Source organism: Muntiacus reevesi, chromosome 11 (assembly GCF_963930625.1).
Source record: "Muntiacus reevesi chromosome 11, mMunRee1.1, whole genome shotgun sequence".
Taxonomy (NCBI): Eukaryota; Metazoa; Chordata; class Mammalia; order Artiodactyla; family Cervidae; genus Muntiacus; species Muntiacus reevesi.
The window spans coordinates 14,573,291-14,586,417 of NC_089259.1; the positions used below are offsets into that span (position 1 = coordinate 14,573,291).

At 50.2% G+C, this 13,127-nt stretch overlaps 1 protein-coding gene across 3 annotated transcripts; it reads left to right on the plus strand.

The window, feature by feature from the left end:
- The first annotated feature begins 763 nt into the window (after positions 1–763).
- Positions 764–12,499, plus strand: CBY2 (chibby family member 2). 3 transcript variants are annotated; one of them, XM_065901630.1, is made up of 3 exons: positions 764–838; positions 1,123–1,203; positions 11,288–12,499. In XM_065901630.1, exons 1-3 carry the CDS (start codon positions 764–766, stop codon positions 12,497–12,499), a joined length of 1,368 nt encoding a protein of 455 aa, XP_065757702.1. The 3 variants fall into 3 exon arrangements, with proteins under 3 accessions (XP_065757702.1, XP_065757703.1, XP_065757704.1); XM_065901631.1 differs by lacking the exon at positions 1,123–1,203; XM_065901632.1 differs by lacking the exons at positions 764–838; positions 1,123–1,203 and adding an exon at positions 2,069–2,122.
- Positions 12,500–13,127: the final 628 nt, after the last annotated feature.

The following is a 13,127-nucleotide window of genomic DNA, read 5'->3' on the forward strand; positions in this document are numbered from 1 at the left end:
GTGAGCCTGAGTGTGAGACTGGTGTCCCAAGGGGCTTCCCGGGTGGCGCTGGTGGTAAAGAACCCACCTGCCGATGCAGGAGACATAAGAGATACGGGTTTGATCCCTGGGTCGGGAAGATCCCCTGGAGGAGGCCATGGCAACCCACTCCAGTATTCTTGCCTGGAGAATCCCAGGCACGAGCTGGGATTTCCCCCAGGACAGAGGAGCCTGGCAGGCTTAGAGTCCATAGGGTCACACAGAGTCAGACAGGACTGAAGTGGCTCAGCATGTATGCATTGGTGGCCCAAGACTCTTGACTGGCATCTGAGGTGGGGGCAGTTCTGTGGGGACTGAGCCCTTTAACTTGGGGGATCTGACATTAATGCCAGGTAGGGTGTGTCAGAATTGAATTGTAGGACCTCCAGTGGGTGTCAGAGAATTGAAGAATGCGTCGGTGTCAGAAAACATCTCAGACTCCATTTTTTTTTTCTCTCTCTTGGTCTGGGAAGAGTTCAATTTGCGTTTCTTCCTTCTTGAGTAATCCAAGTAGAAGATGCCACCTGTGGAGAGAGGAAAGGGGTCTCAGTCCAGCCTGGCAGTGGAGATGCAGATGTCAGCCAGGATGACCAAACAGGGGTCCAGTGTCTGGGCTATTGTGTGTCACACTGACCCTGACTGGCCACGTGGACACAACCAGATGCCTGGCCCGCAGAGCCCTCATTCCCTCCTGTGATGCTCAGAGAGAGACCATGAGCCTTGAAAAATACCATATTGTTTTGTGATGTCACCGCTGGAATGTTCTGAGTGTTTTGGTGACCAACTTTTGCACAGGACCTATACTTGGCACCTAACATTGGTATGGCTTTTTCCTTGAGCTAGAAATAGTAATATTACAAAAGGCAGTAGGTATAGGGACCTCTGCTCCAAAGATTTTCAGAAGGCTTTGTCATCAGCTATAAGACCTGTCTTAATTTCTGTTCAGAGACTGCTGAAGCATCTTATCAGATACCATCTCATAATGTACATAAATAACAGGAGGGGAGAAGTGAATAGTAGAAGTCCTGTGTTACGCAGTTGAGCAGCTGAGGCTCAGAGGAGGGGCTGGAAAACAGAAATCTGCCTATTTTCTCTTTTCCACAGCACTCGAGGCCAAATTTTACAAGAAAAAGAGATACCAGATCTGAAAACCTAGAAATTCCCATCAATGTGGTTCTACCTCAGGTAGGGATAAACACAGAAGGTTGTAACCTCTCAGGAGGTTTTGGCCGGAATAACCCTCCTCTTTCCAAGCTCGAGCGAGATATTGCAGAACAACGGTGGCCAGGGCCTCAGATTCTAGCTGTAGGTCAGCTGCCAGCCAGCTGTGTGCCGGGGGGAGCCCACTTAGTCGCTCTGCATTTTGGGTTTCTCATCAGCTGAGTGAGGGGGATGGGTTCGGTGATCTGGTAAGACCGTCCAGCCCACTAGAAGTGTCTGTGACAGTCTTTTCAAAATTAGAGCGTCTGTAGCTTATTTACCACTAGGTGGCGCTAGTGGTAAAAAGCCCGCCTGCCACTGCGAGAGATGTAAGAGGCTAGGGTTCGATCCCCGGCTCGGGAAGATCCCCTGGAGGAGGAAATGGCAACCCACTCCAGTATTCTTGCCTGGGAAATCCCATGGACAGAGGAGCCTAACGGGCTACAGTCCAGAGGGTTGCAGAGAGTCGGACACGACTGAAGTGACTTAGCACACACGCACATTGAGCAACTACTCTGGACTTCCGGGGAGAGAATTAGAACTGAGACTTGGGATCAAGGGCATAGGCCTGCACCCATGAACCTGGGACGTGGACCAAGGGGTATGGGGTCCTGTGGAGGGGTCCTGTGGAGGGGTCGGGAGAATCAGGGCCTGCCGTGTACCAGAGACAGAGCGTAAGGGGGACAGAATGGAGGCCAGCGAACGGGTGACCGGCTGGGCATTCTCAGTTCTCCTCCTCCTAAGCAGCCGTTTCCCGGGAGGGGTGGTCCTGATTGGATTGTTTCTACTGCTATGTCACAAAGGGGCAGCCTCGCTTCTCCAGAGTCACCTAAGGCCCTGGTGGAAGATCATGGCGGTGCAGCCAGAGGGGCTGAAATGTAGGGTGGAGGAATCCAACGCAGAGGTAACGATCTGAAAGCTCTGTCCAGGGATGTGTGGGAAGAGGGCTGATCCCCCAGTGGGGTCTTGGAGGCATGACATTAGAGGACAGCCTGCTGCCTGTGCCACACACGGGCAGATGAGCCTCACGGGTACACGGCGGAGGGTGCCATTCCCGCCGGCTTCCAGACCCCTGCCAGGACGCGCTGGGCACACTCTGGGGGAAGTGTGCTCGGCCGCTCGGTGGTGTCCGACTCTTTGCGACCCCACGGACTGTAGCCCCGCCGGGCTCCTCTGTCCGTGGGATTCTCCAGGCAAGAGTACTGGAGTGTGTTGCCATTTCCTTCTCTCTGGGGGTAAAGGAGCGCCTGTATGCCTAGGTGATCTGAACGGGCTGTGAGAGGGACCAGTGTGCTGGCTGGACCTCCCCAGAGGAGAGGCTAATGGCTGGTAGCAGGGGAAGGGTTGATCTGGGTAACAAGGGGAGGAAAGGAGAGGGACTGAGCCCTGGTTTGGTCACGTCCGGGGCCCTGGGCCCTGCAGAGCGAGGGAGAGAGAGTAAAGGACCCGGAACTGGAACCTCAGGAGGTCCACTAGTAATGGCGGAGCTGGAGTTGGAGGCTTGGAGCCAGGTCAGTGCTCACGTCCTCTGCCCCAAGCTGGGCACATGCCGCCTGCTTCCTCCCTGGCTTTTAGGAGGTGGTGCCTCCCCGCCCCCCATCTTAACTGCCAAGCCCCGGAGCTCCCTGCACGAATCTGCCACATTCTGCTTCGTTCTGGTTCTGAGAGTGAGTCCATTTGTTTCGAGAAGGAATTGCAGGAGCAGCTCTGTGTCTCCAGAAACTGCCTCTGGCCCCCCCAGCTCCCAACCCAGCCTGAACGCTTCTCATTTGCATTGCAAATATCTATGATTCTCTATCTGTTATCACCCTTAGGTCTTTTCAGGTCTTATTGATTTCCAGTCTTCCTTCCTCACAGTAAATATTTGTGTTTTCTAATCTGTTTCTCTCCAGCGCATTAACTTGCCAGCCATCAGTGTTACTTCCTTCCCAAGTTCTCTGCGTGCCGCCCCTCACCTCCCTTGCCCACCCCAACCCCAACCCCCCGGTTCCTTTTGTACATAACGGTTCAGTTCTCCCCAGCATTCCCGTTTTCCCAGTGAGTGCTCTCTGTGAATCTCATAAAGGCACTGCTTCCTGCAAGATTATTAATGAAGGATCCACACCAGGTCAGAAAGAGGTCCCGTCGCCCCCTCCAGGGCCCCGCCTTGTCCCTCCCTGTTGCCTTTTTTCAATCGCCTTTGTTTGGGCTTGTTCTTTAGAAGCTATGGAATCTGTGGCTGACAACGCCTGTACCTCTGCCAGTTTGAAAAAGTGTTAGGAGGAAGATTTCAGAAGATTCTGTGTTAAACAATTAGCTAAAACTACCACATATGGCGACAGATGACATCTTTAGCCTCTTTGCTGTTAGTGTTAGGATTCTATCAAAATCAATTACATTGACCTGCGAATTATCCTCTTATCTGTTAGCATTTATTAAAACCAACATTGACTTTCTCATGGCACTCGGGAGCGGAGTTGATTTAAGCATATGATCATGACACTCAGCCTTGTCATCTGGTCTGAAAATTAGTGGCAGATCTGGAGAATCCCAGGGAAAGAGGAGCCTGGTGGGCTGCCATCTATGGGGTCGCACAGAGTCAGACATGACTGAAGCGACTTAGCAGCAGCGGCAGCTGCTTTTCCTTCCAGCATATGCTGGGTCTCAGGTTCCCCAGGCTTGAAATGTAACCCCAGAGGGCTGAATGTTCTCTGACCATAACCCTCAGTAATGCTGGCAAAAGCAGGGCTTTAAAAAACTTGGTCAACAGACTTGGAGACTGCTGGGGGCATTTGGACATCTCTTCTGGTCTGCGGTGACCATACTTCTCTGGAAGTGCAGAGAATCTCAGTGCATGGCAACTGAACTGGAGAGTCACTGTCCAGTTCTGTTCCCCAACTCTTCAGATGGGAGGCCAGCAACCTCAAAAGCTCCACCCCCGAAGGTCCTGTTCCTTGGACACCCCTTAGCTTCAGAAAGATGCTTTGGTTTTATCACCTCCTCTCTGCCCTTAGCCCTGCCCCCGTTTCCAGCCGCCATCCCTCTTGTGTGGTCTCCGTTTGCCACACACGAGGCTGGTGATCTGACTGATGCATGTAGTTGGTGATTTCATACATTTTCCCTCCAGAACCACATGTATTTTTAAAAAGGATGCTGAGGAGAAGGATAGAGAGTGAAAAGGGAAAGTGTTAGTCGCTCAGTCATGTTCGCTACTCAGCAATGCCATGGACTGTAGCCCGCCAAACTCCTCTGTCCATGGGATTATCCGGGCAAGACTACTGGAGTGGGTTGCCATTCCCTTCTCCAGGGGATCTCTTCCTGACCCAGGGATGGAACCTGGGTCTCCTGCATTGCAGGCAGATTCTTTACCATCTGAGCCACCAGGGAAGCCCAGGCCTGATGCTAAGGATGGAGCTCAACCACAGGTGGGATTCGGGCGTCTGAGCGGGAGCTCTCGGTACCCAGGGCCCTTCCTGCATCCTTAGCACTGATGCACCTTCCTTAGGTCACAGCCGGGAGCACTTTGCTCCCGAGGGCAGTCTCTGGGTCACCTTCCTAACAAAGGTGACCCGATGGGAGGTGTGATGAGCCCCACAGCCACTCGTCTTCCCCTCCTGCTTCTTTCCTATATCCCATTTTTCCAAGAAGAAACCCCCCGCTTCTCCTCTCCTACCTACAAAGACATGTCCTACATGTCAAGGAAGAAACTGATTTTTCTTTCTTGGAAACCGAGCCAGGCTGTGCTGGGGTTTGGGTCATGCTGCCAGAGACCCACCTCCGGGGCTGAGGAGAACTTTGGGGGGTGTTCCAGGGGCTTTTAATTGGCCCAGACCTCTGGCTGAGGGCTCAGTGACCCCAGGGGCAGATTAGTTTGGCCCATGAAACCAAGCCTGTGATACCACTGGTTGAGGAGACCTACTGAGAAGGAGCTGGCTTCAGACGTCAGCTAAGGCGGTCTGGGGTTTGCTACCTCAAGGACCTTGAGTGCTTGCAGACGCTCACTTTTTGTCAAGTTCTTTCATAGAGAAAGACACTTAGGATTTGCTCTAGTGTTTTAGGCCAGGACCGGTTAAGCTTTACGAGGAGAACTGGCCCTCTGTTTGGTCTTGATGACACCTGAGCAACCACTCTCTTGGCCTCTCCCAGTAACCCCTGGCATAGGCAGAGCAGCTGCACTGAGGCGACTTTCAGAGAAGCTGAGTGACTTTCACAGGAGCAGCCTAAGATGGGACTTTTAAGCCCAAAGCTACTGGGAGTTTGAGGCCTCTACCCTCACTGGATTATAGGCTCAGGATGGTGCCATGGACCAGCAGCAAGCCTGTGTGCAGAGGGCAGCTCCCTTTAAGGCTATGTAGGTGGACGGGTGGACGCCCCATGGTGCCCCTGCTCCGCAGTTTAAAATGTGAACTGAGATGTGCATATGGCTTTATCAAATAGACTGGAAATATTAAGGCAAACGAGATCATCACTCTGGAGGGCTCAAAATAGTATGATGCAACAGTGTTGTGTGGTTCCACCTAATATCTCCTCCTCCCCCTTCAGTGCACTTTGGTTGATGAGTGCATTGGCAAGGACGCATTATCCCGCCACTGGATGTGGAATGTGTTGTTCTGATTTCCAGAACTAGGGATGTCAAAAAAGTAAGGGGCAGGTGATTGTGCTAAGAGAATTACAATTTGTTAATCTGGGGAGAAGATGGGACAGGATGCATGAAAACCACTGCAAAGGAATGAAAACATAACACATGCAGAATAAAATATCGGAGCATTGTGAAGAGCTAGAGTGAACATGCAGTTTGGAGTCAGATATCCTGGTTTTAAATCCTTGCTGGCTACGTGAGCTTCAGTAGACCCATGGTAGCTCTTTTCAGTAAGATATTACATATAAATATGGAAATCAGCGTACCATCCCATAGTAGTCATTCTGTGTTACTTGCTTTACCTTGTTCTATACAATGGAAGGAAATGCTAAGCAACTTCTCTTCTGAATGCACAGTCACCATTCTTGCATGTCTGAAGCTCCCTATAAACAAAGAAGATGTCACATAGTCTCCTTTTATTTTTGAACTCTACAACAGAACCTCTGAAACAAACAGGGCAGATGTTAGTAAAATGGCTGTGGATGGTTGCCCAGGTTGTGCACTGCAACACCAGTTGTGAATGGCATCCTCTAGAGTTGGACATTGTACAGCCTGCACAAACATAGAGGGTGGCTCTGAATCATGCTAGTGCCCACATTTCCTAGATATGGAAACTGAGGCAGAGAAGTCAAGTGATTTTGTAAAGGCCATGAACTTACAGCACAGAGCTGGGACTCTCTTTGGTTTCATGATGTCCAGTCCTCTGTGCCCCATACTTTGCTATCAGAATTAATGGTTTTACACCAAGAAATAGTTGGTGCTAATGCATTGATTTTCAAATTGACTGGAAGTTCCCTGAGGGCAGGTCTGAGAACAAAAGCCCAATTAGTGTTAGTTGATTCATTGACATAAATGTGGAGGAAGATTTGGTGCAAGAATGTTTAAAGTAGGAATTGATTAGGGCAAGGAGTTTGCATGAGGCCAAGAAAGAGCTTTCCTTTGCGGACTAGGTCCAGTTAGGTCTGATTGGAATCAGGGAAATATGGGAAAGAAAGAATTGGTCTTGGTTCAGCATCTTCCCAGAGTTTACACATGATTCTTGGTATATCTGAAATGCCTGTATATTTGTTGTTTTTCTTTACAGCCTCTCATTTTCAGAAGGAGAACAGAATTTGCTCTATGTTGGCTTATCCTAATCCTATCCATGGGATTGTGGGTTTGATAAAAATAGGTATATTTTCCTAATACCCATTAAAATAAATACATGACTATCAAATTTTTTAAAGTAAGTGTTTTATCTAAGAAACTAGGCCATGAAACGATGCTAGACTTGGCCATCTTCTGGATCCTGTGTGGGAGAAGAGGAAGAATAGAAAGACTTAGTCATGAGGAGGGTTTGTTCTCTTGGTTAAGAAGGTAAAGGAGACCTACTAGTCCATCAGTGTTTTCTGGATTAGGTTGCCAGGCGTGAAACTGACAGCGCAGGGTCTACTGGGAAGCGTTGGCCACGTCAGGAGGGGACTTGATGTCAGCCAGGTTAATAAAGGAGGGCTGCTGGGGTCACAGCAAGGCCAGTTTACAAACTCAGATCCCTTGCACCAGAGAAAGTTAGACAAAAGGGCGTTTAGAGATAATGCCACTGACCCTTCCATCACACAGGAGTGAAGTCCAAGGTCAGAGGGTGAGAGGATGTGATGGAGGCCACCCAGTGGCGTGCGTAAGGACAAGGGCCCAAGCACCCAGACTGCCCACTACTAGGGACTTGCCACCGCGTGTGAGGTGTTCTGTTTAGTGCCTTTATGCGGAGGGCATAGTTGGAAACCCTTTGGCTGCCCAGTTCAGGATGGTGGATATAATAAAATACAGGCAGCTCTCTAAGTAGGATAATTTCAAGGCCATGAAGGATACTGTGAGTGGGTATAAAGCACCAGTGATTTCTCTTTAGTTGTTCAGTTGGATCAGAAAGAGTATCTTTCTGATAAAAATCAATCGTAAAAAAGAAACGAGACAGTTGGGAAATTTTGAATTAGTATTTGTTGACATTAAGGGATCATTGTTAAATTTTAAAGGGAGGATAATGGTATTGTGGTTTTGTTTAAAAAATACACATTGACTTATTTATGGATAAAACAACACAATGTCTATGTTTTGAAATAAGCCAGTGGCAGAAGAGTGGTTCTGAAATTGGATGATGTTACAGATGAAACAAGTGTGGCCTTGATTTGATAACCACTGAAGCTGGGCGATGGATACATGGAGATGTATTAGACTATCCTCTCTCTTTCTGTATACATTTGAAATTTTCCATAATAAAAAGTCCCCAAGTACTGAAAGCCCTTTGCTAAATTCATGGAGCTTTCCCATATGTGTGCTTCACATAAATAAGTTCAGGGAGCCAGAACTGGATTTGTGACTTAGTAAGTGGAACTTGTGCTGGTTATTTAACTACTCTGTTTCAGTCCATCCATCTGTAAAATGGGAATAATAGTAACCCCTTATTAAATCAGTGTTGTGAGGATTAAATGAATTCAGTGGATGGATCACTCAGCCCAGGGTCTGCACAAAACTTACCTTTCTTTCTCATGATGGAAATATAAATCATTGACTAAAACTACATTTTCCATAATAACATCCTCGAGAGCAGGATGTTACTACTGAGATGGAGACCTCTGTTGCCTCACCCTTTAAGGATGAAGATGACTTCTGACTCCTTATTCACTCTGGGATCAAGGCACCTTCAATTTCAAGAAATGGTCTGGGCTCTTCACAGTGGGATTCATGCAGATCACAGGTTCAGTCCCAAGAGCCAGTGTGCTTCTCCCGCTGAGAAAGATGAAAACTACTGAGGCTGGATTTATTTAAAGTAAATAATGTGCTGATCGCAGAATGTCCCTGCACCCTTGCTCTCTGGAAGATTAAGCATATCCTTTCAAAGTTAATGACATGTGCTTATTGCAAAGTTAACAGCACAGAACTGTGACTTCTATTTATCTAGCTCTTTAGGTCTTAAAGAATTCTAACCAACTTTATACACTGTACAAATTATATCTCTATATATGCTTATATATATATATATATATATCAATATATATAATGCAAATAACCTGACTTGTTTTCTATCTTCTCTATCTGTAAAATTGTGAAAATAACCTAAGAAACGAGAAATTAATATTTGGAGAGCATTGCGATGTACTTGGATGAAATGCTTTTGGTGTATTTAGAAGCAGCTCCCGTGATCTTATTTTTATTTAAATTCATTGCTGCAATTGTTACCTCTTCTCCAGGAGGCATCCCACCTGTTCATTGCTTTATGAATCATCTCAGAATTCCTTCATTAGCGAAATCTCCTTTTCTCGATAACAATGCCTTCCATTTCTATGGCACCTGGCAGTTTTAAAAACACTTTTGCATTCATTATCTCTTTTCAGTCCTCGTAACGGTGCTGTGAACTAAGCAGGCACATGGTATTATTTCCATTTGACAGGTACCATTTGCTGACTTTCAATGTTGGAAGGTGCTTTTAAGATCACAGAGTCTGACTCTCTTTTGTACTAGTGAAAATCTGGGTCTCAGAAAAGGTGAGCGAATTCTCTAGTTTCATGCTATCAGCAAGAGAACTAGGATAAGCATCTGTGTGATCCCCATCTTGACCTCTGGGCCTAGTTTAACCCTGGTGTAACCCTCAGAGAACTCCATGAACAGAGGAGCCTGGTGGGCTACAGTCCATGGGGTTGCAAAGAGTTGAACCTGACTGAGTGACTAACATGACAACCCTCAGAACAGTTCTGACACTGGAAGCCAGAATCACCTGAGGGAGCTGGTTAGAAACCCAGATGAATGACTGAATGTATGAATCAGTCTTGTAAGCAGAGGCTCCAAAATCTGCATTTAAAATGCACTGAGATGACTCTGTATTGAAAAGTGTGACCACTCCTGGTTTGTCGGAGGTAAGCTCTGTGACTCCGATCCTCTTTTTGTGGGGTGGTTTCGAGGTGCATGGCCACCCTCACAGATTCCTCTTTATGCATCCCTTGGCATCCTTTGATGTCTTCACTACAACATGTCCACCTCCCATGGTCAGTGACACAACTGTGGTGGTGCCTTTCCTTTCCAAACTTTTCAGCAGGACTCTGTTTTGAGCCTGGCACTGTGTTTGTCAGTATTTAAGGAGCTGCTATCAGGACAAACTCGGGGGTGGTGAAGAGTGAAGGATGAGCCTGAATAGGGCCAGGGAGAAGGTGGGACTTACCAGTGGCACTGCCATCCTGGATAATTTGAGTGACTGTTAGGGTGACGCCAGTTGTGGGTCCACCTGGGGTAGCAAGAGAATGATGTTTATTCTTCTTGTATGATGACAGAAGTGTGCGAGAGCCCCTGCTTCATGCTTTCACACATTATCTTTTAATTCTAAAGTATTTCTATGCAGCAAGGCAGTGGGTGCTGTTCCTCCAGTTTGAAAGCATGGTAACTCACATAATCTGTCCACATTCTTGTAACTGATCAGATAACCAGGTCAGGACTCAGAGGTGGTTGACTCCCAACATTAATGCCTTGAAAACCTCCATGCAATATTGTTGATTCTTATTACATGCAATATTGTTGATTCTTATTACTCACAGATTCCTTGTTTGTGAATTTGCCTAAATTTTTTTTCTTGAAACTAGTTTGCAACCGCCAAATCAAGACCTGTGGCACTTTTGTGGTTTATCATGGACACTCACAGAAGGGTGAATGATTTGAGTTACTTGATGCACACGTTTCCAGTTTAGGCGCCTTCTTGTTTCCGCTCTGACTATGAAACAGTGTCCTTTCCACCGTTTGTTTCATGTCACTTGTTTTCACACTCTTGTGCTCTTTGTCGGTGATTTCACTGTCTAAAATGGCCCTCAAGCCTACTGCTGAAGGGCTGTCTAGTCCCCCTTAAAGCACAAGAAGGCAGTGATATCCCTTACGGAGAAGACACCTGTGTTAGGTAAGCTTCCTTCCCGCATGAGTTACAGTGCTGTTGGCCCCAAGTTCAAGGTTAATGAATCAAAATGCATTTTAAATAAGGTGTCTTTCAAAAGAAGAAAAAGTTAGGTATTGATCGGTTGAGGAAAATGTGGCCCACTGGAGGTTGGCAGGAACCTAACGCTGTGGTCTCCCCTGAGTCCCGGTTCAGTATTTGCTAATTCTGTATCTGCTGGGACATTATAGAATAGAGCCTGGAGAAGGAAGTGGCAACCCACTCCAGTATTCTTGCCTGGAGAATCCTATGGACAGAGGAGCCTGGCGGGTTACAGTCCATGGGGTCGCAAGAGTCGGACACGACTGAGCGACTAAACCGCTACCACCACCATAGAATAAAGCCGCGCCAATAGCCGGGCCAAGTGCGAAAGCACCCTCGGTGGCGGGTCCAGACTCCCAGACGGGGTTTCTCGTGGGGTCTCGGGCCTCTTACGCGGTCAGCCAGCCTCGGGAGCAGCCAGCCTCATCTTTGCTAACCCTGGGCTTCCCTCTTCTTTCCCGCAGAGGGGCACAGCCGAGCCCTTCCTGAGGCTCCACAACTTGTACCCGACCCCTCGCTGTGCCCGGCAGGCCGCCCTGCCCAGGCTGAGCCGTCGGGTGGTCAGCCAGCACTCCTACCCGCTCAACCGCTTCTCCTCGGTGCCCCTGGACCCCATGGAGCACCCCACGTCGCAGGCGGACCTGGAGCTGGATTACAACCCGCCGCGGGTGCAGCTCAGCGACGAGATGTTCGTCTTCCAGGACGGCCGCTGGGTCAGCGAGAACTGCCTGCTGCAGTCGCCCTACTTCTCCCCGTCCTCGTCCTTCCACCACAAGCTGCACCACAAGAGGCTGGCCAAGGAGTGCCTGCTTCAGGAGAACAAGACGCTGCGCGAGGAGAACCGGGCGCTGCGCGAGGAGAACCGCATGCTCCGCAAGGAGAACAAGATCCTGCAGGTCTTCTGGGAGGAGCACCAGGCCGCGCTGGGCCGCGACGACAGCCGGGCCTCGTCGCCGCTGCTGCACAAGGACAACGCCTCGTCCCTGGAGGCGATGAAGAAGGAGCCGGCGCTGCAGGCGCACCGCGGCCGGGAGGACAGCACCCTGCAGCTCCTCCGCGAGGAGAACCGGGCCCTGCAGCAGCTGCTGGAGCAGAGGAAGGCCTACTGGGCCCAGCCCGACGAGAAGACCGCCTCGACCGAGGAGATCAAGCCCATCTCCTCGCCCCACGAGGAGTCCCACGGGCTGCTGCCGGACCCGGGCCCCGGCCTCCCCTCCCACTTCGAGGAGCCCAAGGGCCTCCCGGCCCCACCGGACGGCTCCAAGACCCTCCGGGCCCTGCGGGAGATGGTGGGCACCCTGTCCGCACAGCCCGGGGAGGAGGTGGGCAAGGGGGGCCCGGGCCTGCCCGATGGCAGCCAGTCCCTGGAGCTGCTGCGGGAGATGAACCAGGCGCTGCAGGCGCTGCGGGAGGAGAACCAGAGCCTGCAGGTCCTCCGCGACGAGAACCGGCTCCTGCAGGAGGAGAACCGGGCGCTGCACGCGCTGCGCGAGGAGCACAGGCTCTTCCAGGAGGAGAACAAGGCGCTGTGGGAGAACAACAAGCTGAAGCTGCAGCAGAAGCTGGTCATCGACACGGTGACCGAGGTCACCGCCCGGATGGAGATGCTCATCGAGGAGCTGTACGCCTTCATGCCGGCCAAGAGCAAGGACCCCAAGAAGCCCAGCAGGGTCTGAGGCTCCCCCGCCCCCCAGGCGCATAGAGGCACCAGGCTGGGGCGCCCCCACCGCATAACGCCCACCTTCCCCGTGGGCCCCTACGAGCTGGTGCCCAGTGCAAGAGCAGAATGAGCGGCCTGGTCAATTCAGAGAAGTAATAAAGGCCTGAGGAGGCTGGGGCCTAACCACAGCTTTCGAGGGTTTTGTGTGCTTTTTTTTTTTTCTTGATTTGAGCACTTGCAGGCTCCCTGGTAGCTCAGCTGGTAAAGAATCACCTGCAATGCAGGAGACCCTGGTTGGATCCCTGGGTCGGGAGGATCCCCTGGGAGAAGGGAACAGCTACCCACTCCAGTATTCTTGCCTAGAGCATCCCATAGACAGAGGAGCCTGGTGGGCTGTAGTCCATTGGGTCACAGAGTTGGACCCAGCTGAGTGAGCGCAGCACAGGGTCACAGCAGAATGAAGCACAAAGTGCAGAGAATTCCCTCCGTCCCCTCCTCCACAGCCCCCATGGCCTGCCCGCCTGTCAGCCTCTCCTCCCCTCCCCCAGAGGGCACTCTGGTTCCAGTTGATGAACCTCCGTTGACCCATGCCTGTCACCCAAAGGCATGGCTTACACTGGGGTCCACGCTGGGTGTCGTACACT

What these genes read in the sequence shown, in the direction of transcription:
- CBY2 (XM_065901630.1), top strand. Translation starts at nt 764, where the DNA reads ATGTCACCGCTGGAATGTTCTGAGTGTTTTGGTGACCAACTTTTGCAC. An exon ending in ATACTTGGCACCTAACATTG is followed by an intron (nt 839 to 1,122) that starts GTATGGCTTTTT and finishes TCTTTTCCACAG; the next exon opens with CACTCGAGGCCAAATTTTAC. An exon ending in TCAATGTGGTTCTACCTCAG is followed by an intron (nt 1,204 to 11,287) that starts GTAGGGATAAAC and finishes TCTTTCCCGCAG; the next exon opens with AGGGGCACAGCCGAGCCCTT.